Below are 26,558 nucleotides of genomic sequence, written 5' to 3'. Positions count from 1 at the left end.
TAACAAGTAAAAAATACTTTTTTCTTTGTAAGACTAAGACTGTAAAACTATTAAACTGGCAGACAGCCTTTTTATTGAGCAGCTCTTACATAATTTAGCCTGAAAATTGGGTTATTAAAACAATTTAATAATTTATCTTAAAGACAGCTGTTTTAAAAGCCTTGTATTGCGTAAAAACCAGGATTGATTGGAGAGAATGTGTTCCCTTTTTGAAAGAAGATATTCTTGAAAACACAAAGTTCACGCTGACAGTTACCTTCAAGGGCAACACTTCCTTGTTAATGGCGAAAAAGGAAGCCATTGCTTTGGTCCAAGATAAAAGGCCTGCCACATTGCTACTCGCTGTCCTGGCTCTTTCAATGTTGTAGTTAGGTAAGTTAAAATAGGGCTGCAGCAGCTCCACCGTTTCTTCATTGATGGTGTCTTTAGGGAATTGCTTAAAAAGAGAGAAAAACAAGAGAAGTGAGCTGAAACTTGACTACATTCAGTGAAAAAGGAACACTGTATACAGACTGTCTGTGTAAACCTTAATACCTTATTTAAAATAAATGCAGGCTGTTGAAACCAAGTGTTTCAGGTGAAAGGTGATGCACTGTTTTTTCTTTTTATTTCACTTCTTCTATATCAGGGGTCTGCAACCTTCAACACTTAGAGAGCCAGTTGATTTCTTCCATACCAAAACCCAGAAGGAGCCCCAAAGTCTTACTTTACTCTTCAGAAAAATGAGACACTGATTTGTATTTTTGTTTTTCTTACTATTATGCTTTATCAAAAATTAAAATATTGTTTATGGCATCGATAAAACATAAAAGTAAAGAGAAAATACCCTTTAAAAAAAAAAAGAATTAATTTATCATTTGAAAGAGGTTCATTTGCCTTCCATTCGGTTGTTGGACGACCTGCTCTATCGCCTGAGCTAAAGTGCCGCCCATTATTTTACCATTCGTGGTGCATCTTAGCCAGAAATTTGTCAATCTAACAAAATTAAATTAAATCAGACTTAATTTTTGAACCACAAGACACACTTAAAATCCTAAAAATGTTCCAAGGATAAAAAATCTGGTTTACAATCTGTTGTGCCTTAAGTCTGGACGTGCTTTATTGACCTCCAATTAATTTTCTGTGGTGCATGACCCTTTCAAAATGTTTTTGTTTAAATGAAAAACGTTTTACTTTTCTTTAACTGGAAAACCACAATAGAGACAATAGAGCATTAAAAGATACACATGTGACTCTAGAGCCTCAGGTTGCAGACCCCTGTCCTTTATGAAGACAGGTTTGGTGCTAATGTTTAAACTATGATATGATCTCTAGTTGCTAGACCAATACCAGTCTAAGCAACGTTTGTGTGACATTAGTGATTATTTGAATAACTTCAATATTTAAAATTGCACCTTCAATTCGCTTAAAAAGCTTCCAGATGTCATGAGATTAAGGGATTCCTGCCAGGAAGAAGTGATGAAGTTTGTCTCTGCATTGATCTCCACAGGGTTGACCCGCCTCCGCAACAGCAGCAGCACACAATCCATGGTTTGCATTATGAGGGGCGGGGGGCGGCTCAGTGTTCGCACTGTGGCAATGTCGGATGGCTTGATTGTCTGTCAGCAAAAACAGCAAAACATAGAAACCCAAACATTTAGCAGTTTCAAAACTTACACCACCTCATTGTGTGTTAAATTTATCTTTAAGGGCCCTTCTTGTACATACTTGCATAATATTGCTGACAGAAATGTAGCAAAATATGCCTAGAGTAATTAAAACAGGTTCTGAAAAGCAGCAGGGGTACAATTAAAAATGAAAAACTTCTTTTATAACTAAATAAAACATGATGTTGATAACTTAGCCGTTTGTAACATAACTGTTGACAGGAGGAAAACAGGTGCAAATAAAACCAGAAATCACACTTTGGTATTCCTTTTTAAGTGCCATACTTGCAGAGCAGCTTCTGCTTCTTCAAGAGCTGGCCGCGCCGCTTCAAGTTTTTCCTCTGCGATGGCTTTGTCAGCTGTAATACTGTCAACTATGGCTTGGGCTTTGTCCTTCACTTTCTGCACCTCTACTTTTACTAACTCTGATGCTTCGGCCTTAACCGTCACCTCTTTAAGGACCTGGAAGAAAAAATGGAAAATGCATTTTATTTGTTATAGCATAGAGAAGCTACATTTACATCAGCTACATTGTTTATCACATCGTTTAGACATTCTCATATTGCTTATAAGTAATCTCTCCTAAATAAAAGGAAAAACATTTAAAGCATTCCCTCTTAAATGGTGGATGATAACAAAAGAATATTTCAAATGAAATTTGAACCCTGACAATATTAAGTTTTAGAAAACACAAAAACACGTTTGTTTTGAAATAATAATTTTTTTTTTTTTCGTAATTTTTAGAAAAACCTACTTACCATGTCTGCTTTCTCGTTGGCAATTTGTAGCTCTTTTTCTTTCACCTCTAGCTCTTTGCTCAGAGCTGCTACAGACTCAGATGCCTCTTTTAGCTTTTGCAGCCCAGTGTTCATCCTGAAAATGTGAAAATCTCACAGTCGGTAAAAGCAAATGTTGCTGCTGCATACATTTACTATTCAGTTTGTCATATTGTAAGTATTTTTACACATTTCAAAATAAAGTAAATTAAGCATTTGGCGTCTTTAAAAAGACAAAAGATCTTTTCATTGCTGTGTTTTTTTAAATTTTTTTTCTTCTTGACTTTAATAGAAATAAATTATGTTGTGATTTGTTTTCTTTGCTGTATTTCAATTTTAAATTTCCAAATGTCTAAAACAACTTTGATCAAAAGCTCATTTCATAAAAATGAATGAAGTTTACCTGTTAGGTCAACAGTCATGATAACAACAGAAAAAAACAAAAACATAGGGACAATGTAAAATGAAAAATACATTCTAAATGCAAAAGTGCAATATGGCCATGAAACAGAGTAAATCTTAAAGTCAGTTTGCCTGTTGGCCAGCATTTGCACTTCGGCCCTCTTCTCCACATAGATGGTCTTGTAGCCCTGAATGAAGGACAGGTAGGACTTGGGAGTGACGTGGGTGGAGCGACGGTACCTAGATTCGATCAAGAGAGACTTACATTAATTTTATGACACCAGAGAATTAGAAAATGCTGTGTTTTCATGGAACCTTTCATTGAATTTCACAGAAATTGGGCCTGCACTACATGGTGATGAAAAAAAAACCCTCAAACCTAAGAGTTTTTCCCCCCAGAATCATTTACCTCAGAAAATAGTCAACACACTTTTCGGCAACACAATCCTGGAATGAGCCCATGCACTGAACCACCTCACTTTTGACCTGAGGAGAGCAGTCTATGTCAAAGGCAGAGAGGAAGTGATGCGAGACTGAAAGAGGTAAAAAACGAGAGAAAAGCAAAAATCAATGGAAAGGAGAGCAGATAAACTAGAAATAAACTAGAAACTAAACTAGAACACGTTCTTTTGTTTTATCAGTCATAGGCAATCTACTAGATTAAAATGATTCAGTCTTCTAAGACCACAATCCATTTCTTATTTTTTGCGCTGTAAAAAACTCAAAATAAATATATTATAAAATATACTATAAAACAAAGATGTAAAGAAGTGTAAAATTAGACCAAATCAACAACATTCAAGAAAAAGTACCTTCAACGAGGGCATCTTTCGGCCAGCGACTGAACCAGTCCATGGTGCAGCCGGATATCAGAGCTGGAAACTTCAAAGCCCGATTGCGGAACTTTTCCCCCACAGGGGAGAAGCACAGAACAACGTGAAGATTGTGTCTGACTCGAGACATAAAATAGTCATACAGGTTCTCATTGGTTGGTGGACGCCTGGGAAACTCTCGTTTCATGACCGGAACAAGATCACTGAGAATCTCATCCATCTCATTTCGAGCAAACAAGTTGGACACCTATAGACAGAAATGCATTTGTTAATGGAACAACCTGTCTCTCATAAGTTTAAGTGGGACAACTTGCATAATCAGTGACTGTCAAATACTTTTTTGCCCCACTATAAATAGATGCTTTTTTACCAAAACACCTTCCATTAGTGCTAAACTTTAGACATGTTACAATATCTTAGTCTTCATTACGTGTAATTTACATGTAATATAGGTTAAATATAGTCTGCAAACTTGTGGGACGGTGTTTTAACAGTTTCACTGTCACCATTTGTTTCTATTTAACTTAAATTCTAACATGACTAAAACCTTGTTTCTATTATAGTTCCAGTTTCATCACCATGTCTCAAGAAAAAGGACAAGCAGCATTTGTATGACCATTTCCTTGGTTAATCCCAGAGAAAAATCCCACAAAATCCCCATCTCAATTTCCGTCTCTGGTCCCCACTTAAGTTTTAAATCTTCCGTAGAAGCAGTATCTGCTGAAGATGAGAAAAGGGGGACAGAAGGAAAAGCAAAAAGTACCCAGATGTGGCAGAAGAACACACAATTTAGCATTGACTAGATTAGGAAGCAGGCAGAGGATGTGGATAGAAAAAAATTTGGGATGAGGAGTAAAGAGGTAAAGAATATTTTTCCCCCCATGTGTGATATTGACCTCTCCTGATGACAGAACGTTGTTCATATACTCCAGGAAAGACTCCTCCTTGATCTCGTTGTCAGTATAAATGAAGCTGATTCCTTTTCCTTGGTGACCAGCTATTCTGTACAAACTTTTCAAATCTTCCATGAGGTTGGTTGTATTATACAGGCTGGGGAAAAAAAGAAAACATAAACATATCATTCTCTCTCTAGTCTAAATCGAATGCGTTCCTATGCATTCTTTAATGCGAGCTGTTCTTCCGTTCATAAATTATGCGAAAAATATAATGTACTTTAAACATGCACTTGTTCGTCGGGTTACACTGGTTCTTTTTTCTCACCTTTCAGAAATACAAATGAGTATCTCTTAAACACAACAGAATATAGTATTTTTAAGAAAAATGCACAAATAACAGCAGACAAATGTGGAGATGTCTTCTTCAAAACTGTCTTCAAAACTGTCTTCAGACAGGCCTACTTTCAAATTCTTCATTTGCAAACATTTGACAAGCTAGAGAGAGAAGCCAGAATAAGAGCAAAGAGGCACACAGCCTTTAGCAGAACAAAGAGAGAAATAAACAACATGAAAGAGGAGACATTTTACTTAAAATTACATTCTATAAAACAATAATAATCTGTTGCAAAAAGCTGAAAATAAAATATTAAAATAAAGAAAGATCAGGAAAATAAATGTAAAAAAAGGTTTTAGTTTAGCTCCAGCATTTAGAAATGTTGAATTCTGGATGTGACAGGCAATGAGTCCTTCTAAAAGGCCTGATCTATCATACGAACGTGTTCATGCTTACATTGCACAACATCATTACCGTGTGAGAGTGATCTGGAAGATCTTGTAGCCTGCAATAAATGAGGCAAGTCTGGTCAGGCTTTGTTTTCCAGAACCTCCAACACCCACCAGTAAGGCGTTACCCCCTGGTGTTCTGATGATTCTTGACACCTGAAAGCATAAAGCCAAATGGTCACTAGAAAAGCAACCTTTGTAAAATAAAAATGTCTAAGACGTATGTCAATATAATGATTAGTAAAAAAAACAATGATCCTTTTTGGATTAAAGGACCAAAGTTAAAATGAAAATACAGAAATATTACTGGAAGTGCAAGTTGGAATGCTTTGCAAAAAGGGACTTGATTAACTTTAGAACTAGTTAATCAGTCTGTCAGGCTTGTTTAATCTTAATGAATAAACAAACCGTGACCATGGATTTTTAATTTTATTAAAACTTATGTACTAAACTATCATGACAACTTCATAAAAATAAAGCTTAAGGAATACCTTAATTAGATGGATCATTGCATCTTGAAAGAAGACCATGTCCATCCCATTGCCTCTAATGCTATCATTGTATTGACAGAGGAACATGTTAAGACGGTCTTTCAAACTCTCAAAGGATTCAATAGGCTCATAAACTTTGGGCATATCAAAATCCGACTCTTCCGGCTCCTCCCCTGTCGGAAAAAAAAAATCGATATTTACATTTTAAAATGCCTAAATACCAGGACAATAAAAGAATGGAAAAAACTTGTTGCACTCATACCTGTAGCTTCAGGTGGATCTCTCAAGAAGTCCACAAAATATCTCTCCACACCACAGTCGACCACTTTCTTATGTTCCTCCCCAAGCTGTTGTTCCACGAGCTTTGCGAGTGTCTGGTCAAACCACTCCACATCATCTGGCATGGTGAATCTGTCGGCTATCACTCGCTTGCACTCATGCTTCCAAAGTGCCAGCAGCACCTGGAAAATGATGTTTCTGGATGAATGCTTTTCATTTTCATAAAAGGTTTCTAACTTAAGTAACTAAAGTGCATTTATGGCTTCCAAACTGAGGTATTGTAAAAGTTTGAAAGTATTTGGACTGATTTATGTCTTGCTTGTGTCGTCGTTTATGCTTAAATATGTTTAATCATTTTATTATAAATCTTGTTTTAAATTTAAGCAAAGGTCTAATCATTCTGTCAGAATATTTAACAAGACCTGTTTTCTACTCAAACTGATATGAGATGACGTGACAGAGTATTTGGTTTGGCTATTAAAGACAAATTTATTCCATTTTGCAGAAAGGTCTTTGTCTTCCTTCTACTTGAAATGATTAAAGAAACACCAATTTGCGTCATTTTACTTTCCTTTATCTGATTTATTGCTTAAATGTTTCAAGTTGTAAAGACTAAAAAACTACAATGGTTTAAAATACTGGAATCATTATGTTTTACAACAAGCCATGCTGGTACAATGTTCATTTTTCTCACGTGGACAGAGTTGATCACTTCAGCATTTGTGCAGAGCATCCCTTGCCAGATCCTGGAAAGATCTCTCAGGTTGAAGATGTAATGGAACTTTGCAGGAGTAGGAAGCATTTTGATCTTGGTCAGCTGCCAGAGTCGGCGGGTCAGTAACACCAGCTGCGGTATGGTTCTCTGAACCTCTTCAATGAAACCACGCTGTGCGCAGAAGTGGCCCTCACCAATCACACCTAGGAAATGAATGAAGAAATTACCCAAGACCCCTGTCAGAATAAATGAGGAGGAACTATTTCAAATCTATTATATTGAATGGAATGGATAGATGGATGGAAACAAGTTTATTTCGAATATATATATTAAAAAACAAAACAAAACAAAAAGAAAGAACACTCATAATTAAAAAAAAAAGAGAATATAAAGAAAACGTTCACGCTCAAGAACCGTTATAAACACAAACAGAATTTTTTTTTCTTTTTTCTTCCATATATGAACACATATATTACAAACAATTAAACAATTATACATGTTCGAAAACATATTCACACTTGGACCTGTTAAAATCTGATGAAGTGGTCCAACAAAGTTTACTATGAATTATCTGTTGGTTGACCTGTGAATGAATGAACTGATAAGCTTAATACTTATGGCATATGGTTTCTTTAACCCCCACATATAATCTGATGATTGGGTAATCTTCTGCTCTTATGGTAGATTGCCATCTCCTTTGCACGTGTTCACATGGATTTTATCTGGACATTACTTAATCTATATAAAACTACATTCTTAAACTATTTAAATCACATTCTATTCATCCTAAAGAAATGAAATTGTTTTTTCTGATATTCCTCTGTTTAGTTGTAACCTTACTTAATGTGCAGGAATCACAAATAAATTCATAAACTGCATTTTTCCTCTACTGAGTTCTGATGATTTTAGAACTTTTTATTTGCTGAACTCTATTTTTTAGCCTTTCTATAATTTAATTGTTTATTTTCTGTCTCCAATTTTCTCGCACATTTAAATCACAATTACTATAAACAAAATCTTTAAACAAAACATTCTCAAGCCTTTTTACCCACCAAATATCTTATCTATGGAAGCATTGGAGGGCAGTGTACAGTTAAAGATGGAGAACTGCCTTTTCAGTCTTTGTGGAATGTCGTTGCGGCCTCCACCCGGATGAATCATGGCTGCCAGAAACTGAACATCCACTATATTGGTGAACTCTCCTGGCTTCTCCAGGTTGTAGAAGCCTTTCTGCTCCATCAGCTGTCGGACAATCTCATTTGTCACCTTATAAAGGCAGAAAGTAAGCTTATTGTGAAAGTTGCTCCAACAAAAAGGAACCAGAAATCTTATATTAGCTACCAACCTGGTCTCCCCACTCATTGACCACAGGCATGTTGATATCATCTATTAAAATTGACATTTTCTTCCCAGCCGGTGGACCATAGGTAGTTCCCATCCTTTTGTCCACATAGCTTTCTACTGTCCTCTAAAAGCAAACCAAGGTTTGCAGAAAAAAACAGGCATTTCAAATCCAAAACAAGAAAATGACAAAGAGAGATAGACATCTGCATTTCTACTGATAGATATGAATCCTTTCTGATTATCAAGCATTTACACAGTTATTTGTACAGCTTGACAATACACAGCTGCTTCTTTAAACCTGAAACGTTGTAACACCTACATTAAACAAACAGAGAGACAGTGATGAGGAAGTGGCTTTACCTGGAACATGAGTGGCGTGGTTGCAGAGGAGAAGTTTAAACACTTGCCCAGTTGGATCTCAGGATCATATTTAGACATGAAGCTTTTCATGATAACAGTCTTGGCTGTACCTTGTTCTCCAATCAGTAAAACGGCCTTTAAAGATAAAAAGATAAAACAGTTCACTTCTGTATGCCCACCATTTTTCAGCATCCTAAAGCAGTAAATATTTTTGGAAACATTTATACAATCATGAAACAAAAACTTGGTGTCAAAAATGAGGCACTAAATAATCTAAATACATTTTTGTAAACCCATTCAACAAGTCTACAGAATTACTCAAGTAATGACTGACTTGCTGCAAACTAACCAAAACTCGTTGGGACTGGAAAAAACTTGAGTGGGACATTTCTTTCTTTGTTGGATTAACAAAAATGTTTTCAGATGTTTAAGATACAATATAGAAATTATAATCTAAATAATTTTAACACATTTATATAAAGAATAAAGTTGCATTTTACCTTTCCCTGCTTTGATATGGTGTCAATTAGAAAGTCTGTTCTAACATTGTCCACATTGGGAACCAAAATGGAGCTGTATTTAGGGGTGACATCGGGTGGATAGATGTATTCTTCAACCCTGGTGCTCCAGTGGACCCAATGACCTGCAAAAAGACATTTCCAAACTTTCAATGGTAAAGCAAGGTGCTGGGACAGACCTTAAACTTTATAAGGATGTTTTCTCATTAAAGAAATACCAAAAAAAAAATCCACAGAGGAATGAGAGATGTATATAAATAGTTAAAATAACCTGCTGTATTAATAGTTATCTATTTATTTTAAAAGCAAAGTGTGGGTGGGTCTTTATCTACTTTATTCATAACTGTTCAGTTACCTTCGGCTGTGACATAGTAGTCAAACATTGTCTCTTCCCTGCCTGGAGGGATCTCTGGCAGACTTCGACGGATGACATCATTCCCTCTGAACCAGAGCTCCATCTTCTTCCGGTCCTCCAGTTCCAACAAGGCACCGGCGCTCCACATGAGAGCAAAGATATATAGCCGCTCCAGGTGCTCTCTGGGTAACTCACCACACTGCTCCTGAAAAAAGAACAAACGTTACATCAATAACTTCAAGGGTTTATTCTTTACATTAAAACACTCAAATGAGTGGATAATGTCATATTGCAAAACTTGATTTTTTGTGCTCTATTCACTTTACTAAACCAAAGTGTGCAGCTCTAGATGTTGTCAACCACAGTGCAAAGACACAGGTTTTATTTAGTGCTTCCAGTTTCAGTTTTTTTTTAACTCAATAATGGATGCAATTACATTTTTTTGTATCGTCAATGTAAAAACCAATTTTCCTATTGACACAAAGAGAGAGTCTCTGTTTTGTGTATTTTTTCTTTTTAAGTTAACAGATAATTGTTTGTTTTAGTTCTGTATTCCAGCTTTTTACTGATCAGAAGGGTCCTCTTTGTTGATTAACTCCAACTGTGACTGTAACTGTAGTCCAATTCTGTTCTAGTTTGTTATCCAAAGTTTGGATTTTAGGTTTATAGGCAGATTTGATCATCTATTTTAAAGATGTAAAGTTTACTTTCATTAATGGAAATTCTCCTTCACTTTTATGTTTCATATTTCAATTCACTTAATTGATGAGGGCCACTGAAACATTTGATCCACTTCTCCTGTGCTATTATTATCCGTTACTTTTCCAATGGTTCCGGATGTATCCTAGAAAAACATTGACTGTTTTTCATTTTTTCAAGCAGCAGTACAAAAAAACGACTCCTAGTTAAGTTGGTTTCCATAAACTGAAAATACGGTTGAGCTTTAATCTTACCTTTAGTGGAATGAGTCCTTGCAGCATGTTTATGCACTGCATGATGACAAAAGCCTCCAGCATGTCCATCTTGAACTCTAATGACTGCACACTAAAGCGATATAGTTCAGAAAAGGAGGAAGAGAAGAGCTGCCGCAGGACCTCTGCCTCATTGGGGGAGCGCTGCTTTAGCCACCCCTAGGAAGAAAAAGAAAATCATCTGGGTTCATACAACTATAAGAACTGTTTTTAAAACATTATTTGAAGTTTTGCAAGAGTGATTCAAATGAAATGTCTTACTTTAAAACAAACACTTTGTCCCACAAACACTGTCAAACTCTAAAGAATTTCATTTAATATCACTTTAATACATTTTAACCAGATGACTCTGATGTGAAAACGTGTTTTCTTTTATCTCATTACTTTTCTCAGGTTTATTGAAAGGAAAATAAAAAATCATAATTTTTATATAAAGTCCACTTACCTCAAGTATTGGGCTCCAACCGAGTACAGAGGAGCTCATGAAAACCATGCCATTTCTCGACACTGTGGCTGGGGAGGCATTGTCTATGTTGTGTGGTTCAAAAACCACTTTACAGTTGGGAGCCATTGGTATACGGTCTCCGTTTGCCAGTGTAAGAGTTCTGTTGTCATCCAGAACTGAGTTTAGATTTTCAATCCAGATAGCATCCACGGGTCCATCCAAGACAATCCAGATGTGCTCTCCTGAGTGATTACAAACATGTCATCTGCAGACCTATAGGCACAGCAGCTGAAATACAACATAAACTAGGATTTCTGACATTAGTATTTATATATACATCAAGAACTTTATAGGCCATTAAATTGAAAAATATATAAAATCTTGTTAAATCTCAAATGATAAAAGCAAAATAAATTGCAGTTTAATCTTCATACTACATACACGTGTTACTGCTGATGTACAACATTTTTCCAAACTCGGGCCACATGCTACTTCAGGGAGACTAGGAGACAGTAGGTGGGAACATGAAGTTGTATGTTGAGCGAGAAAATTCCTTACCCTTCTTTGCTTTCAGAGTTTTCCTCCACAGTGTGGAGAAGATGCCATCCGTCCAGTCATTAGTGGCCACATCCAGTCGTCCAAACATCTGGGGTGCAGTGATTGCTTTGGGGTTCATGCGCATCTCTCTGTGGGGCTGGCCACACTCTGGAAGAAACATCAATGAACGTGTGTTAGGCATGATATAGTATGTAAACACAAAAGGCACAATGACTTGCATGCAATTTCGGAAAACAAACCACAGCAAAATCAGTTAAAATATTTCAAAAGGTACCTGGGTCACTGTCCTCTTTTTAGACTCAATCTGACGATCAAAATCTGATATTGCATTATAACTTTGAAACCTTCATTCTCCTAACAAACACTTCCTTTCTATTTGGCAAATTGTTCAGGTATGTACCCAGTACATAAGTATCCTGATGTACTGGGTACTGTGATATGTGAAGGTGGCCACACAAAGTGGTAGCCATGGTAGTTTCGGTGATGTGGTTACAGGGTTGTTTACTGTTCCTCATTGTTCCACCATTCACAAAAAAAAAAAAATTTTTTGCAGCTAATGCACTGGTTTAAATAAATTTCATAGTGAATTTTTGTGATGATTAAAATACTTAGGAAGTGCATTTTTGGCTGTGTAGGATGGCAGAATTGCTTCTCAATTCCAAATACTATTAAGGACATTCGTACCAAGCAAACATTTCACCAGTTTCTTGTTGCTTTCATGAGATCAAGAGTAAAACTTGAAAGACATTGAGCAAATGATTAATCTTTCAACCCTTTTATCCTAATGTATTACTGTTCTTTCGCTTTAGTTCTCTCTCATATAGATTTGAAATGCTTGCATTATCTCGCTCTAGCCACTCTGTTTCATGTCAGTCTGAATTTTAAAAGAGAAAATTTTGTGTTCCTTCCTTTGATTGCTTTAAAAAATATTGAAGGAGTTGTCTCATTACAGGCTGGTGTGACATCCACAAAATCGCACCTGTCATAGCTTTCATCAGTATCTGGATACAAGTTGTCTTTCCGGACCCACTGGGCCCCAGAGCCATCATGCCATGCCGAACCCTCTGAGTCTCATACATCTGGATGACCTTGAGCTTCCAAGGAGGGTGGTTGATCAAACCTGTCTCTTGGATCTAAGCAAATGAACAAAAAACATGCTTGGATTCAGATGTTTTAGTCTATCCAAACCAACGATAAGTTCTATAAAAAAAAATTTCATTCTACTAAAATGCCAATGACACACATAGAATACCAAACTCTCCAAACGTATTCTGCATTTCTTGGTGCCCCCACAAACCCTTGGGTTAGATCATTGAGAAATATTCAATTGTTTTGTTCTAACCCTTTTGAGTTCTTTATTTCTAGGTACAGTTCAGTTAAAAAATATTTATTTCATCTTTAATTTCTTTAGCTCTGTTTCCCTTTTTTTTCACCTTCAAGTGTTCTTTCTAAACTCTGAAGTCTGCCTGGAAACAGAATTCTGAGCTGGCCGTTTAGCTTCAAAAAGGTATATGAAAAATGCGGCAAGCTCTCAGTCCACTTTTAATCAATTTTCTCGGCTGTTCTTTCATCCTTGTTCACTTTTTCTACTTCCCAACTTTTCTCATTCATGCTTCTTTCATGTTTCTTCTTCTTCTGTTAGATTTGTAAATTATAAAACAGTCACAAGTATATCTCTCACTCCTCTTACCTTTTTATCAATGGCAGCTTCCAGCTCTGGGTAACCTTCCTTATTGAGCTCGATGCCTGGGAAGAGGTCCTCAATCAAGCTTAGGAAGAGCTCCTCATCTTCATCAATCTAACAAACCCATATATAAAGAAATGTTTGCAAAAACAGACAAAAGGACATATTAAACTTAAGTGTTGTGCTCCTTGTGACAATTTCTTTCACTTTATTAATACAATTTTGAGGTTCTAATCCAGATAAACATTTTTTAACAATTGTTTTACTAAAGAATGATTAAAACCTCAAAGACTGACCAGTTTGGAAAGGTTCATGTCCTTCAGAACTCTCTTGACGATGGTGGACTCCGTGTCGCTGGGGTTGGCTCGCTTAGCTGCTCCAAGAGTTCGCAGGACTGATAGAATGTTTCGCAAGCCAAAGTCATAGTGAACCTTAATAAGCAGAGATTAGTTTAATTTTAAGACTTTATAATTAATTAAAAAGTACAAAGTAGAAGTCGTGGGTGAACTGGAGATGCATCTGGTGGTTGTGTTCCTTTCCATATTGTACACCTATCCCACCTGTTAGCTATTCACAGTTCCGAGTTCACACAGGGCTTCTGGGGGTCTGATCGTTTACCTGTTTGGAGAGTTGCTCCTCACACAGCTTGTAAAGTGTGAAGAATTTGCAAGCCAGCTTCACATTGTCTATAAACCCACAACTGGCCAGTTTTACTCGAATAATGATCTGCCGGTCAGGAACCATCATGGATACAGAGCGGAAGTTAATTTTCAGGTTTTCAGGAAGCTCCTGGCGACCAGCATAACCTGGATTCTGAATACACAGGAAAGGGATAGTAAATGTAAATTTATTGAAAAAAACAGTCTTAGAGCAAGTTAAACTCCATTGTGCAACATATCTGATCTTTCCACTATGAATAACCTAACCTCTAGATATATTAGGGTCATTTATTGAAAAAAAGCACAAATTAATTGAATTTAGTATTTTGAATGCCACATATGCTAAGCAAGGCTTAGATTTTCCATTGGTTCATCTTCTCCCACTTATCAGGTCGTGGGGGCAGCAGCCAAAGCTGTTATGTCCTGATTTCTCCTCATCTACAGAGGCGTCCAGGATGCATTTAAAAAGATGCATCCTGGACAGTCGGAGGTACATTGGAGGTACATTCTTTCATAACAGCAAAATAAAAAAAACTGACCATTGTAAGGAAAATGCCAAACTCAGGATTCATGTCAACACTGTCTCCATCAGTAAAGACAAAGGTTTTGTGGCGATCCTTCTTGCAGGTCAGAACTATTGCAATCTGCTGGGCTGCCACTGACAACACTGGGAGCTCGATGCGGTTAAACTCATCAAAACAGCCCCACGAGCCAGACTGAGCCAGACCTGGAAATCACACACAATTAAACTCTACATGATTAACCAAGGAAACTTAGCTCAAAATTAACTTTTGTCACAATAATCATATTTTTGTCACAAGGTTGTAATACTAAATCTAATTGGGTTTCATGACGTTTACCTTTAAATATCCTTCCTAAACCTCTAAAGTCCATTTGGTCCGAACAGTTGAACACCACCACATACTTTCCCAGACATCGCCCCATGTCTTTAATGGTCTCAGTTTTACCTATATGATAACAAAACAAAACAGCATTATGTTTTCAAGTCATATATATTATTTGATTAGCATGATGATCAAATATGCTTGATAAACATATCTTTATTTACATGTTTACTACCAAAACTAACTATTTTAACTTATGCTCAATCTGTTTAATGCAAAAATCCCACTGGTGTATCAGAAAAAAAAAAAGTCTCACCTGTTCCTGCAGGACCTGCAGGAGCTCCACCCATGCACATGCCAAGAGCCTGAGCTAAAGTGATGTAGCACCTACGCAAGTAGAAACACATACGTAGAAAGTACATTAAAAAAAATTAATAGTAAAACTGTGCTTGCAAAATGTTTTGAATAATCGAGAAAACAAAAGAAATTAGAGAAGTGTGAGAAAAGAATGGTAGTGTTCAGAATTTAATTGTAACTATTTTGTTGTTGTTTACATTTTGCCAATCCCAGAAATGATGAAAAATATGGCATTAAAGAAAGACAGAGAATGAGACTGAGCAGAGATATAGCAGTGGAGATTGTGAGGTTTCCTTGGGTCAAAAGACCATGGTGAATCTTCTTTGCAGATCTTCTGTCAGACATCTGTTGTTAAGCCATTGCCTGACACTTTACTTCTCTTCACATCTCTACTTCTCTCCCTATGTCTGCCTGTGTGCATGACAGTGATTTGCTTCACTTCCACTATCTGATTCTATTAATTGCTGTCTGCAATGATATTATCTTATAGAGGTGATGATCACTAATACCGACCTCTCCTTCACTCACTTTATTTTTCTAGACCAAAGGACTAGACTTAAATACTGATAATAAAGCTTAAGTTCTTATTCTTTTAAGGACATTGAAACTCTTCTAAGGTGGGTTGATGTTATTGTGTTATTTAAGTAAATGGCCTTTTCTGATTTGTCTTCTGAGAAACACTGAAAGCTAAAGAAAAAAACACTTTGTGCATTGTGTGTGACCTTACAGGGGGCATTTACCTGTCAGTCAAAGGTGTAATGACGAGCCTCTCAGTGCAGCCCAGGAACTCGTTTTGGTAGTCAAAGGACACGTCTGTGATGTTGATGGTCATCTTGTCTGAGTCCTCGTTGAAGTAGAAGCGGCACTGCTTCAGCCACTCAAAGTCACTGGGGTTATCAATATGCAAGCGGCACTAAAAGGAGAACAGGTTAGAGCAGGTGAAAAGAAGGTACACAACTAAGACAGGGAGAAGAAATATACCAGAAGAGATGAGAGAATAGAGGAGATGGCAAATGAAAAAAAGGAACTAAGCATCGTTTAGAATGATATAAGCACAGGTTGAAAACTGCATGAATAGGCACTAAAGGACAGATTTACAGGTTATTTGAAAGAGATGTAAAAAAGGGTAATTAGATAAAAAACCTATGAAATGAAAGGAAGAAGGTTTAAAGAAGAGGATAGTAAGGGGATGGAACTAGAAACAGAATAAGCAATATGACGAGCATCAAAACTAAATGAAAAAGAGAAATGTCAGAGAGAAATGAAATACATCAGATAACAAAAAAGGAAAATATGGAACATAAATTAATGTACAAAATGTTTGTTGTGACTAATAATAAGAGCAATGAAAAATAGCTCAAGATTTTTTATTTAAAGTCCCACTCCGATCATCTTTTCAGCTATTTTAAAAACATTTCCAGTGGTCTTTTAATTATGATTATGCCAAAATCAAAAACCTGTTTCATTTTCTAGGACATAGGTCCTGCAGAGCGGCGTTCATTAAATTTTCCCTCTAAAATCTGGGCGGGACTGTTGGCTGGTTGGCTCAGTTGTCTGCGTGTAGGACTGACACGTGGGAAACCATGGTTTGTTTTGCTTAGTAGATGACCTTCATCTACTGTGGGCCCTTAGGCAAAACTCTTTGTGCTACTGCCTAACTATGTAGCCAGAGTCTTCCTGACAACCCTCTGTGCTGGTCCCCAGCCCAGATGAGATAAAGGGTTGTCAGGAAGGGCATCCAGCGTAAAACTCTGCCAAACCATCAAACCACCTGTGTGAATCAGTGAAAGCTGATTCACTGTGGCAACCCCTGAAAAGATGTGCTGAAAGGTGAATTGTGGGCGGGACTATTGACGTGTAAGCCTGCTCTCTTCCCATCATCCATCTGTTTACATGCTCTCCCGCTAGCTTACTGCCCCTCACAACCACAACCTAAAAATATTGATAGTAAAATATATATGTATTATGTTGGAGCTGTCCAGCTGTAGTTTTGAGCCAAATGCTAGCTTTGTGGAGGAGAACAAGGACGTACATGGATGTGCATTTGTCTACAAGTGGATGGGTCAGAATGAATCAGAGCAGGGTGCTTGTGGCCTAATGATCGTAATTTTTATGTGACAACTTAAAGCTTTTTCCAAGAACATTTTTTATATATATATATATTAGATTTTACATATATATCTGTAGGTGTCCATCATGAGAAAAATGCCACAAGAACCTGTCAAAAACACCAAATCACCATTTTTCATCTGAGTCTTTAACCTTAAACACAAGCAGTACCTCTGAGACTGTGTTTAGAGTAGGTTTAGAGAGAAATTGAGTCTTGTGTGATAAGAAAAAGGTGTGATGTCTCATAATTGACGTACTGACCAGGTCATCAAATATGTCCCGTTGGTGAACATGAATAGTGATGAGGGTCTCATACTTGGTCCTCTCCACAGCCCCCAGATCCTTTGTAGTCATATCTATCAGTGTGTTGAGCAAGTTCAGGAAATGCTGATTGGTTTTGGACATAATGCCGCGATCATAGTGGGCGTTGGTGAGAGCTTCTTCAGAATCTCTTGTCCAAATCATCTGGATTCCAAGCAAGCCAACCTAGATTCAGAACAAGGTTATTTCAAAATCCCATCATAAGCTTTTAAGGCTCTGAAGCCTTTTATAATCCAAGCATAAAATTATTTCATTGTAATGTCCAGGTAAAATTGCTAATATGAAATATTTACTTACTTGAGCAGAGAACGAGTTGAGAAAGTCAATAAGTTCAAAACCCTCGTTCTGGATGGCAAGAGCAGCCTGTCGGATCACGAGGTGCAAAGACCTCTGGGATTCCTTCAAGAGAGCATTCAGCCACACCTCCACATTCCCCTCTGCTGTGATGGGACGGTCTAGCTCCATAGTCTCCTTCTCCCGTGATGACACAGCCAGAATGCGGTCATATATCTGAGACAGGTGAAATATTTTTATTACACCGGTTTGACTCTTCTATTAATTTGTCTTTATTCCTGTTTTATTATACCTCTAATTCATTCAGAATAAAACTACCCTGGATTTATAATCTTATAATTTGAATGCCTGTTGTTATATTTTTTACTGTGTACAACCTCTATCTCTCTGTTTTTTCTGAATTCTTTTTCCTGCAAAGGTTGGGGCGAATTGAACGAAAACATGAAAAATTGAACCCCAAAGTAGTTTGATGAAAGAAAAGAAATCACCTTTTCATGAAATTGGACAGATTTGATGTTGTCAAAGACATTGAGGAGGTGGGCCTGGATGGTGTGGGAGTCAGAGGCCTGGCCCAGGATCTCCAGCAAGGCCGGGTCAGAGACAAAGAAAAAACGTGGAAAGAGCAGACGCTTCTTCTCCAAATAGCTGTTCATCCACACGATTTAAAGAAGAAAAAAAAGCTCTCCGTTATAGTCTGTTTCATTTTTTATCCTTCTATGTTGTAAATGACGTTTCTGTTTTTTGTGCTTACCCAGTAAGAGACTTCTGGCAGCTATCCAGCTGTTCCAACAGGTGAGGAAGCAACTGTCCCATAGTCACATCTCCCACACAGGACTGCACGACATTTGGCATTTCGTGAGCTCGCGTCATGATCTTCATCCACGACTTATCGATGCTTGAAAAAAGTTTTGCTTCCTAAGGAAATGAAATAGTTTCAATTGAATAGTATTTGAAATAGAATGCTTTAAATTATTGACACCTTTTAAGCAGATAGTGGTTAGTGGATAGTTGCAATTTTGAATACAGGTGGATTGTAAAAGGATTTTGCAAGAAAAGCTGGTTAAAGGAGGTGGCCAGTGAGTGTCCATCCATCACTGCTGGCAAACCAACAGCAAAGTGCTTTGATTAAGTTGGGAGCAATCCAATGATATTTTCGGTTTGTTTTAAATGCCTTTTATGTTATAAACTATGTTACCAAGCATTACTTCATTTGTGCAATTTGCTCACATAATTTTCTGAAATAATTTTGAGAAATTGGAACATGCATGGATTTTGTAAACAAAATAGAAGAAATAAAAATACAAATTACCTGCAAAAACTAAAAGTAAATATATACATACTGTTGCCAGAAGTTCAGAAACATTTAACAGCAAAAGTTCCTTCTCTAAACGTTCAAGCTATACAATAAACTGGAATGAATTAAATCTTCTAACACTATTAAGAGCATGTATGGGATTCCTCAGCTGAATCAATATCTGTTTGACATCCAGCAGGCAACATATCAATTATAAAGAATTACCAAATTAATTAACATATTAACAAGTACATTTTAATGAAAAAGCAAGAAACCCTATATTACATTGTCACTAGCAAATCATTAAAATCCAACGGAGGCTTGGAGGCCACGTATTTTATACACTATTGTTTTGCAAATCAGTTTGTTAAACTAAATTAATTCAAAAACAATTTCAAATCAATAAAAGGAAATAAAAGAAAATTAAAAGTAAAGAGTATGAAATAAAATAAAATAAAATAATAAAGATTTAAAGATTCAAGATTATAATAGATTTTTTCTCATTTTGTTTGTTTGTTTAAGATACTGTATCATGAAAAGCACTAAGAGCAAAAAAGAAGAATAAATAATGAAAATGAAGGCACTCAGATGAGCATGGAGAACCATTAAAAAAGAATCAACAATGTTGTTCAGACAAACTTACACTTGCTACAATAAGTGCCATAGATAAAAACAAGCATACAACAGATCAGGGCATTTTCATATCAGCCGTGCTTACTAAAAATGATTTGCTCCAATATGATACACTAAAGTGAGTGCTTTAAACACCAGTGCTTCTGGTAAAATCTCACTAATGTAAAGTAATTTACCTTAGGTAACTGTTTGGCAATGTCTCCACCCACAAAAACAGCCTCCAGATAGATCCAGAGGTTCTGGACAATCATCCAATGTTCGATGATATCAGAAGTATTGGACAGATACTGAACCCACTTCTGAATTTGGGCTTTGAATGGTGTATTGTACCTGGAAGACATTGAAGTAGCATGTGAGATGTAAAGCATGAGACTCATCACTGTGCTTTTCAGGTTCATGAGGCAGTTAAGCTTTCCACCCCCCCACACACACTTCTTCTGTTTCAATTTCATTGCTAATAGCAAGTTTTTGACACTTTTGTGAGCGTGGGGCAAACCTGTTGCTCATGAGCGACCCCAGAACCATCAGGCTGTCCTCCAAACTGGCGATAAGTTCGGATGTGCTGTCTCCTCTCAGCAGCAGCTCCCCACGGTTCTTAAAGCCAGCGAATGTGAAAGTCTTGTTGTCCCATTCAGTGATCACCTCCTTCAGCTTCTGCTCAATATCTCGCTCTTTGACTGCACTGATGCAGATATCCTGCAAAAAAGGAGCCCCCAAATTGAAAAGAAAGAAAAAAAATACTTGATGTGACGTTTAGAATCTGCAAACCTCCCCAATAAACTAAATCATAGATTTGTTGTTAACTTATACTGCTTGTAAACCAAATGTTATTAAATGAACTTTTACATTTATTGAGTTCCTTTTAGTCTTTTATAAACGCACTATGTTTGTTCTGTCAAAGTAAGACTTTACACATCCCAGCTAATACCTAATACTTATTTTGAAATAGAACTGAAGTTCTGAAACACATGATGCGACAGCCTTCTCTACAAAGCAATCATGAATTATTCATAGGTAGTTTATGTTTCCAAAATGCTTATTATGTTTAATGTTTGAGTCTGTGTGTCAGCACATTTAATTTATCTGATTATCTGGTTTCCATGCTATGAGCACTGCAACTGTTTTAGTTTATAAGTTTGTTATTAGAACTTGGTATCATTGCAAAAGTTTTTATTCTAATAACCAAAATGTTATTTTAGTTCCTCAATAATTAATAATCCACACATAATTTGATACAGTATTAAGAATGTGTTTTTTTTTCAGTATATCTCAACCCTTTATCTTTGAAACTTTGGTTTAACATTTAACATGTACTCTATTTTCCAATGCATTTACACTACTAAATAGAAACTAATTTTCATGTGAAAATAGTGGTGCAAAAAAGTTCTGATTTGCTGCCTTGGATATCAAATTGTTGTTTGAATTAAAATGATTCATTTGATACTCATTGGCATTGACTATTTGTTCAGCTCCTTAAGACTCAGCCCTGTTTAATCTCCATGCTTACCTCAATCTCTTCTTTATACTTGAGTGGATCAGCCTCCATGATGTTGCGCAGCTTAAAATTTTCACTTTCCACATCCAGGTTATGTCCAGTCACCTGTCCATAAAAATTAGTTAAGTTAACTTTATTTCACTCCCAAAAATATTTCATTATAGGAGCAAAAATTTTAATCATAAGAAAAAAAATTCTAAAGCTGTCAATAGATGATACTTTTGCTGACCTCTGTAATTCTCTTCCAGTGACGTGCCATCATAGCCTTGCTTGTCATAAGCTCCAGCAAGGGGCAGCACTCACTAAATTCATCAATGGTTCTCTTTAGATCCAGGAAGGCTTGCCACTCCTTCAGAGCCTGGGGCAATTTGCGGCATCTTTAGGTCAAAACGCATATGTTACCAAGCTTAGAACTACCCTTTTTTAAACATATTTTTTAGTTCTTCTCATTCCAATGCAATTAAAACCACACAATTTTAAAATTTTACTGTTTAGCTTTTTTTCTTCTGGAAATCAGCTTCTTTCTTTGCATCATTCTTGTTTCTGCTTTTCTCAAAATCTTTAACAAAATTATTCAAGAATTCTAACCTTGTCTGAAAGTCAAGCAGCTCATTGTTGATCTTCTCTATGTTGATGTTAGTCCAGAGGATGTCATAATAACCATTGACTGTTTCGATGACGTTGTTGTAAAGGCCATACAACTTCTGTAGAAGAGTCAGCTCTGTCCGAATCTTCATCAGCTGAGGATGCTGGGTTACAGTGATTCCGAACAGCTTTGCTCCATCACAGTATGTGGTGTACTTCAGGAACAAATTATCAAATTGATTCTGAGAGCCAAGACAAAGCCAAAGAAAATATCATCTTTAACACTCATGGCAAATGTTAGGTTTGTAGGATTCTGTTGACAATACAATTGTAGGTTCAGTCCATTTACGGAACAGCAAACCTGAAACATGATGAGTCTGTCACTGACATCTTGAGGAGCAAGCCCCACCCCCATTGGCCCATCCTGTAGGAAACAGAGGTAATACATTACAATGTAAAAAACAGAATACAAACAATAGTATTCCTGTTTATATTCTCTTACTTTGTCGTAGTCCTGGTAAAAGTTCTGACATTCTTCCTGTAGGACTATCATGTTGCTTTCCAGTTCCTTTTTGAACTTCGGCTGTAAAGTTTCCAACTCACTTTGAACCTCTGTAGACCGGAACATGAGCTTATCCCAGTATAAACGAAGAGTTTCCACCTTTTCCCCCTCTTCCTTCTGAACTGGAAATTTATACTTATTGAGCATGGCATAGGACTCCTGTGTTAGGGAGAAAGGGATTCCTCAGTCTTATATGTTCACACTTCAATTTTTCTCAAATATTATTAAATCTTATTTAAATGAATGCATTAAGAGAAATAAAGCTTTAGAAAGAGACTTTGAATACCTTTTTTTTTTTTTTTAATCAAAATCTGTTGGAAAAAAACCCTGGAACAGTTTCCCCTCAACTCAAAAATTACAAGGAAGCTCCTCAAGGGGTTAAAAACTGACCAGGGACAAAAATTATCTGCTTCATGTGATTCTGCTAAAATCAATAGTTTTATGTAAAATACGCTTAATGATTTTCTGGCAACCTTCAACATAGTTTTAGAAGAAATGTAAAGTTTTAAGTATCAAACATGTTTTATCTGAATAAGAAAGATTTAGCAAAAATCAATTAGCCTGTTTAAAAACACTTATTTCCAGAGCTTACCTCTATTGGTCCAATTTGTAACTCTATTGATATCTGGTCTTTTCTGATCTTGTCAATTGCAGCCATAGCAATGCGGATGTCATCCAGGTCTTTGATTGGTCGATTTAGTTTTTTTCCAGCTTCATCAATTATTGCAAGGATCTGTTCCAGCTCTTGTTGATATTTTTTGTTACAGCACATTTGATAATCGTTCATCCATTGCATTGTTTCAACAGTCAGGGAGGTCTTGAGGGATGCTTTAAAATAAATAATAAAAAAACAAAAGTGTTTAGCAGCTGTTTACTTAAAGAGGAATTTCAATATTTATAACTTGGACTAACCTGTGAATAAAGCTAAAGCTCCCACATTGATGTAGTCTGGCTCAGAGTTTATTTTTGTCTCCAGGTCCTGGTAATAAACAATCTGGCTCTCAAATTTAGACAGCAGTGGATTAGTCTGGTTGAACCTGTAAAAAAATATATAATTATTAACGAAAATGTATAGTAATTAAAAAGAATTGTGGCTAGCTTTACAAGTAGAACTGAAATATTGCATTCTTTTTTTTTTAATTGCTGCACCTTTGCAAAGAGTCTTCCCGGTCAGTTCTCCAGATGTGATGGTATTGACTAAAATGGTCTAAAGCTGTCGATACTTCCTGTTTGGGAGTTATGACAGAAAATAAATATATAATCAATATACTAACACACATGCGCTAGTGCATGTGAATTGTGTGCATCCTTTATCACACATCTACCTTTTTAGTGGAAGTGATGGAAGAGCTGAGAATAGAGACCAGCTTGAGAACCTCTTTGTTTTCCGACACATTTTTGTAGTAGTTTCTGAATGGAAAAGCTTGGATCACAGAGGCACTGGAGATGCTGCCATCTGTGAAGTACAAGGCTTTCAGGACAGAGTGTATAGAGTATACGTGAGAGTATAGAACAGCTGCAGTACCCTAGGTGGATCTATGTAATACAATAATTAGAAACTCAACATTTTGCGTTTGAAAAAAAAAACTTTTCCTGAGGTTTATTTTAGTTTTGGATGTAAGATGTTCACAATAAAATGTCCTAAAAACAAAAACACTGTACTGGCAAAGAGTGAAGGTTGTCTTTCAAACTGATTCATGGAGTGAAATTCCTTTTAAAGTCTCTGTAACAGTTTGTGGCCTGCTGAGCTATGACTTAAAAGATTTAGACAGAATGATGGAATACGAATGTCATTCATCAATTCATTTTTAAACCCGCTCAATCCCTTTCAGGGTCACAAGGTTGCTAAAGCCTATCCCAGTCACTGTTGGGTGAAGGAAGGGTACACCCTGGACAGGTTACCAGCCCATCGCGGGGGAATTATCCCACAACATGTCTAGCAAATGTCAGATGAATTAAAGTGCTGAGATGAATTGCTGTATACTTTCATACCAGCCAGACTCCTGTGTGTTGTTGCCACATCCTCTGCTGCACTCTCAGAATTGTCTTGCTCTAGGGATATCATGCATCTTTCATCCATTTTTCCCTGTCAAAGAAAAAAAAAAGTGTCAAAAAAGCTGTTTTTTTTCCACAAGGAAATCCATTAGTCATCAATTACTTGTCAATTATCTTCAACAGTCAAACGCACCAAAGAGAGCCTGTCTTTGCTCCATTGGCCTACTCCCTTGCTGACACTGACCACACACTCTACAATCTGGTTCAAAGCCTCCTGGACTTTTTCCAGTGCTGGATTTATCACAATGTCAGGTATGGAGAGAACCACGTCCACTCTGAAGACTGCCTGTTGAGCACGATTTCTGTTTCTGCCAGGGGGCATGTTCTCACCTATAAACAAAAAAAAACTCCTATACATCACATGATGGGATTTTCATGTTTTACACTCTATTACTGCATGAGCAAAGAAAAAATTTACCAGTGCTACTTTTTGCGAACAAAGGTTGTAAAAGTGTGGAATTAGCAAAAACACAGATGGCTATACAAATACTCAATGTTATTTTCATCTTTTTTGTTTCGTTTTAGACAAAGCTAACCTAAAAAATTGGTAGAAGACGAAGAAAAATGTTTGCGTAGCATCTCCAGGGTGTTGCGAGTCATCTTGAGCAAAGCATCCAGGTTCCTGTGGTTAAAGTGGGAGAGCAACTTCTGGGCCTCCTCCTCCATTACATCTTTTAAATCCATCTTCTTTTTTCTCTTCACCAAAGAAGGGGAAGGACCAGTGCTCCCCGATTGGGGCAGTGTGGTTTTCGAGATGAGATGGCCCTCACTTTGATGCTCATCTTCTCCTGTAGAGGTGAAACAATACTACATATTGACAACATTACGTGGATTTATGTTTACCTTAGCTTTTCATTAACTCATCTTTGGTATCCATCTATCAGTTCATCTATTTTCACCATCCCCTTCATCAAAGTGATCAAACTGAGCATCTTAGTAGTTAAAAAAATGACAAAAAAACAACAAAAGAACAAAGGTAATTTTGATTATTTATTAAAACTTAGGTAACTCCGAACTGTTTTTTTAAAAATGTGGATGTAGTTAAATGGCATCTGTGGTCTATATATTTCAATCCCACACTGTACATTGGCTGTATAGTTAAATGAGTGGCAAACATAAACAAACACTAGCAACACAATCTTTTCCCACTTGTATTTCCCCATTGCGTCACTGAAAGATAGCTAGATTCTATCTATGCATTTCTACATACTGAGGTGTCTAGACCAATACAAGCTAATGTGGTCATTTCACAGTGTCCTACTTCAACAACAGCATACCTTCACTCTCTAGGTGGTCGATGGTCTTGCTGTCAGTGCAGCTTTCTTCCTCATTTTTCTCCTCTTTCTCTTTCTGACTGTCCTCAAACTCCATCAGCATGTTGATCAATTCATTAGCAGCTTTCTCCACGAGCATGCTCTTATAATGAAGGTTCTGGGCTTGTTTTTTGCAAAGCTCCTGTACATTCAAAACATCTTTTAGTCAGTGCCTTGGCAATGTCACTTTGAAAAAAAATAATCCATATAGACAAAAATGAAGTAATAATAATAATAATGGATTGGATTTTTCTGTGCTTTTCCAGATGCTCAAAGCACTTACATTGTGTCCATTATTCATTCACTCCTCATTCATACTTGGTGATGGTAAGCTACTGATGTAGTCACAGCTGCCCTGGAGCAGACTGACAGAGGCGTGGCTGCCATTTCACGTCTACGGCCCCTCTGACCATCACCGGGATCATTCATACACATTCACACACCAGTGGAGCCACACTGGAGGCAAGGAGGGTGAAGTGTCTTGCCCAAGGACACAACGACATTTGGCTGGTGGGAGGGGGGATTGAACCGCTGACCCTTTGATCATTGGATGACCCGCTCAACCGCCTGAGCCACTGTCGCCCCGTAAGTAATCATGGAAGTGACCTAAAATGTACAGTTATGGTACTTTTTCAATAAAATACCCAGTCTGAATATTTATTTACCCTGGTGGTGTGAACCAACTCCTCACAAGTGACTGGGTTATCCTCAGGCAGAACACACAGTGTGACCATACTCATCTCCTGCAGAATTGTATCTATCCTATACTCCACCAGGTCATTCACTCTGTTCATCAACAGCTCCAGGTCATCTTGGGACATAGAAAAACAAATAACAGAAAAAGGAAAAGAGAAAAAAGAGGTAAGAAAGCATAAAACAAAGGGTAGAGTTTAGAGACAAGAGACAGGGGAGCTAAGGAGCTAAGGGGACCCATCCCACAAGTACTCAATGAATCCATCAAGTCATGCCTTTGTATTGAA

General features: G+C 37.0%; 1 protein-coding gene across 4 annotated transcripts in view; it reads right to left on the bottom strand.

The window, feature by feature from the left end:
- dnah5 (dynein, axonemal, heavy chain 5) overlaps nucleotides 1-26,558 on the bottom strand; it is a 60,993-nt gene that overhangs the window by 16,582 nt on the left and 17,853 nt on the right. For all 4 annotated transcript variants that reach the window (XM_023955674.2, XM_020703879.3, XM_023955675.2 and 1 more), the window contains 48 exons: nucleotides 26,244-26,389; nucleotides 25,543-25,720; nucleotides 24,802-25,053; nucleotides 24,399-24,595; nucleotides 24,203-24,296; nucleotides 23,536-23,666; nucleotides 23,360-23,436; nucleotides 23,123-23,247; nucleotides 22,803-23,038; nucleotides 22,151-22,369; nucleotides 22,010-22,072; nucleotides 21,652-21,890; nucleotides 21,293-21,440; nucleotides 21,076-21,168; nucleotides 20,065-20,264; nucleotides 19,745-19,898; nucleotides 18,393-18,556; nucleotides 18,130-18,286; nucleotides 17,645-17,857; nucleotides 17,288-17,512; nucleotides 15,658-15,830; nucleotides 14,877-14,947; nucleotides 14,576-14,683; nucleotides 14,255-14,442; nucleotides 13,675-13,869; nucleotides 13,353-13,487; nucleotides 13,063-13,170; nucleotides 12,352-12,505; nucleotides 11,373-11,519; nucleotides 10,815-11,056; nucleotides 10,352-10,528; nucleotides 9,399-9,603; nucleotides 9,026-9,168; nucleotides 8,526-8,660; nucleotides 8,167-8,289; nucleotides 7,874-8,087; nucleotides 6,801-7,024; nucleotides 6,090-6,288; nucleotides 5,828-6,000; nucleotides 5,362-5,492; nucleotides 4,554-4,707; nucleotides 3,637-3,904; nucleotides 3,234-3,357; nucleotides 2,957-3,064; nucleotides 2,405-2,519; nucleotides 1,932-2,108; nucleotides 1,395-1,598; nucleotides 257-436 (listed from right to left, as the gene is read on the bottom strand). In XM_023955674.2, the coding sequence (XP_023811442.1) occupies nucleotides 257-436; nucleotides 1,395-1,598; nucleotides 1,932-2,108; nucleotides 2,405-2,519; nucleotides 2,957-3,064; nucleotides 3,234-3,357; nucleotides 3,637-3,904; nucleotides 4,554-4,707; nucleotides 5,362-5,492; nucleotides 5,828-6,000; nucleotides 6,090-6,288; nucleotides 6,801-7,024; nucleotides 7,874-8,087; nucleotides 8,167-8,289; nucleotides 8,526-8,660; nucleotides 9,026-9,168; nucleotides 9,399-9,603; nucleotides 10,352-10,528; nucleotides 10,815-11,056; nucleotides 11,373-11,519; nucleotides 12,352-12,505; nucleotides 13,063-13,170; nucleotides 13,353-13,487; nucleotides 13,675-13,869; nucleotides 14,255-14,442; nucleotides 14,576-14,683; nucleotides 14,877-14,947; nucleotides 15,658-15,830; nucleotides 17,288-17,512; nucleotides 17,645-17,857; nucleotides 18,130-18,286; nucleotides 18,393-18,556; nucleotides 19,745-19,898; nucleotides 20,065-20,264; nucleotides 21,076-21,168; nucleotides 21,293-21,440; nucleotides 21,652-21,890; nucleotides 22,010-22,072; nucleotides 22,151-22,369; nucleotides 22,803-23,038; nucleotides 23,123-23,247; nucleotides 23,360-23,436; nucleotides 23,536-23,666; nucleotides 24,203-24,296; nucleotides 24,399-24,595; nucleotides 24,802-25,053; nucleotides 25,543-25,720; nucleotides 26,244-26,389 (7,886 nt within the window). The remainder of the gene's footprint in view (nucleotides 1-256; nucleotides 437-1,394; nucleotides 1,599-1,931; nucleotides 2,109-2,404; nucleotides 2,520-2,956; nucleotides 3,065-3,233; nucleotides 3,358-3,636; nucleotides 3,905-4,553; nucleotides 4,708-5,361; nucleotides 5,493-5,827; nucleotides 6,001-6,089; nucleotides 6,289-6,800; nucleotides 7,025-7,873; nucleotides 8,088-8,166; nucleotides 8,290-8,525; nucleotides 8,661-9,025; nucleotides 9,169-9,398; nucleotides 9,604-10,351; nucleotides 10,529-10,814; nucleotides 11,057-11,372; nucleotides 11,520-12,351; nucleotides 12,506-13,062; nucleotides 13,171-13,352; nucleotides 13,488-13,674; nucleotides 13,870-14,254; nucleotides 14,443-14,575; nucleotides 14,684-14,876; nucleotides 14,948-15,657; nucleotides 15,831-17,287; nucleotides 17,513-17,644; nucleotides 17,858-18,129; nucleotides 18,287-18,392; nucleotides 18,557-19,744; nucleotides 19,899-20,064; nucleotides 20,265-21,075; nucleotides 21,169-21,292; nucleotides 21,441-21,651; nucleotides 21,891-22,009; nucleotides 22,073-22,150; nucleotides 22,370-22,802; nucleotides 23,039-23,122; nucleotides 23,248-23,359; nucleotides 23,437-23,535; nucleotides 23,667-24,202; nucleotides 24,297-24,398; nucleotides 24,596-24,801; nucleotides 25,054-25,542; nucleotides 25,721-26,243; nucleotides 26,390-26,558) is intronic.

This window comes from Oryzias latipes, chromosome 6 (genome assembly GCF_053564925.1).
Source record: "Oryzias latipes strain Hd-rR chromosome 6, Olatipes_Hd-rR_3.1".
NCBI lineage: Eukaryota > Metazoa > Chordata > Actinopteri > Beloniformes > Adrianichthyidae > Oryzias > Oryzias latipes.
This window is presented reverse-complemented; position numbering and strand designations above follow the sequence as displayed.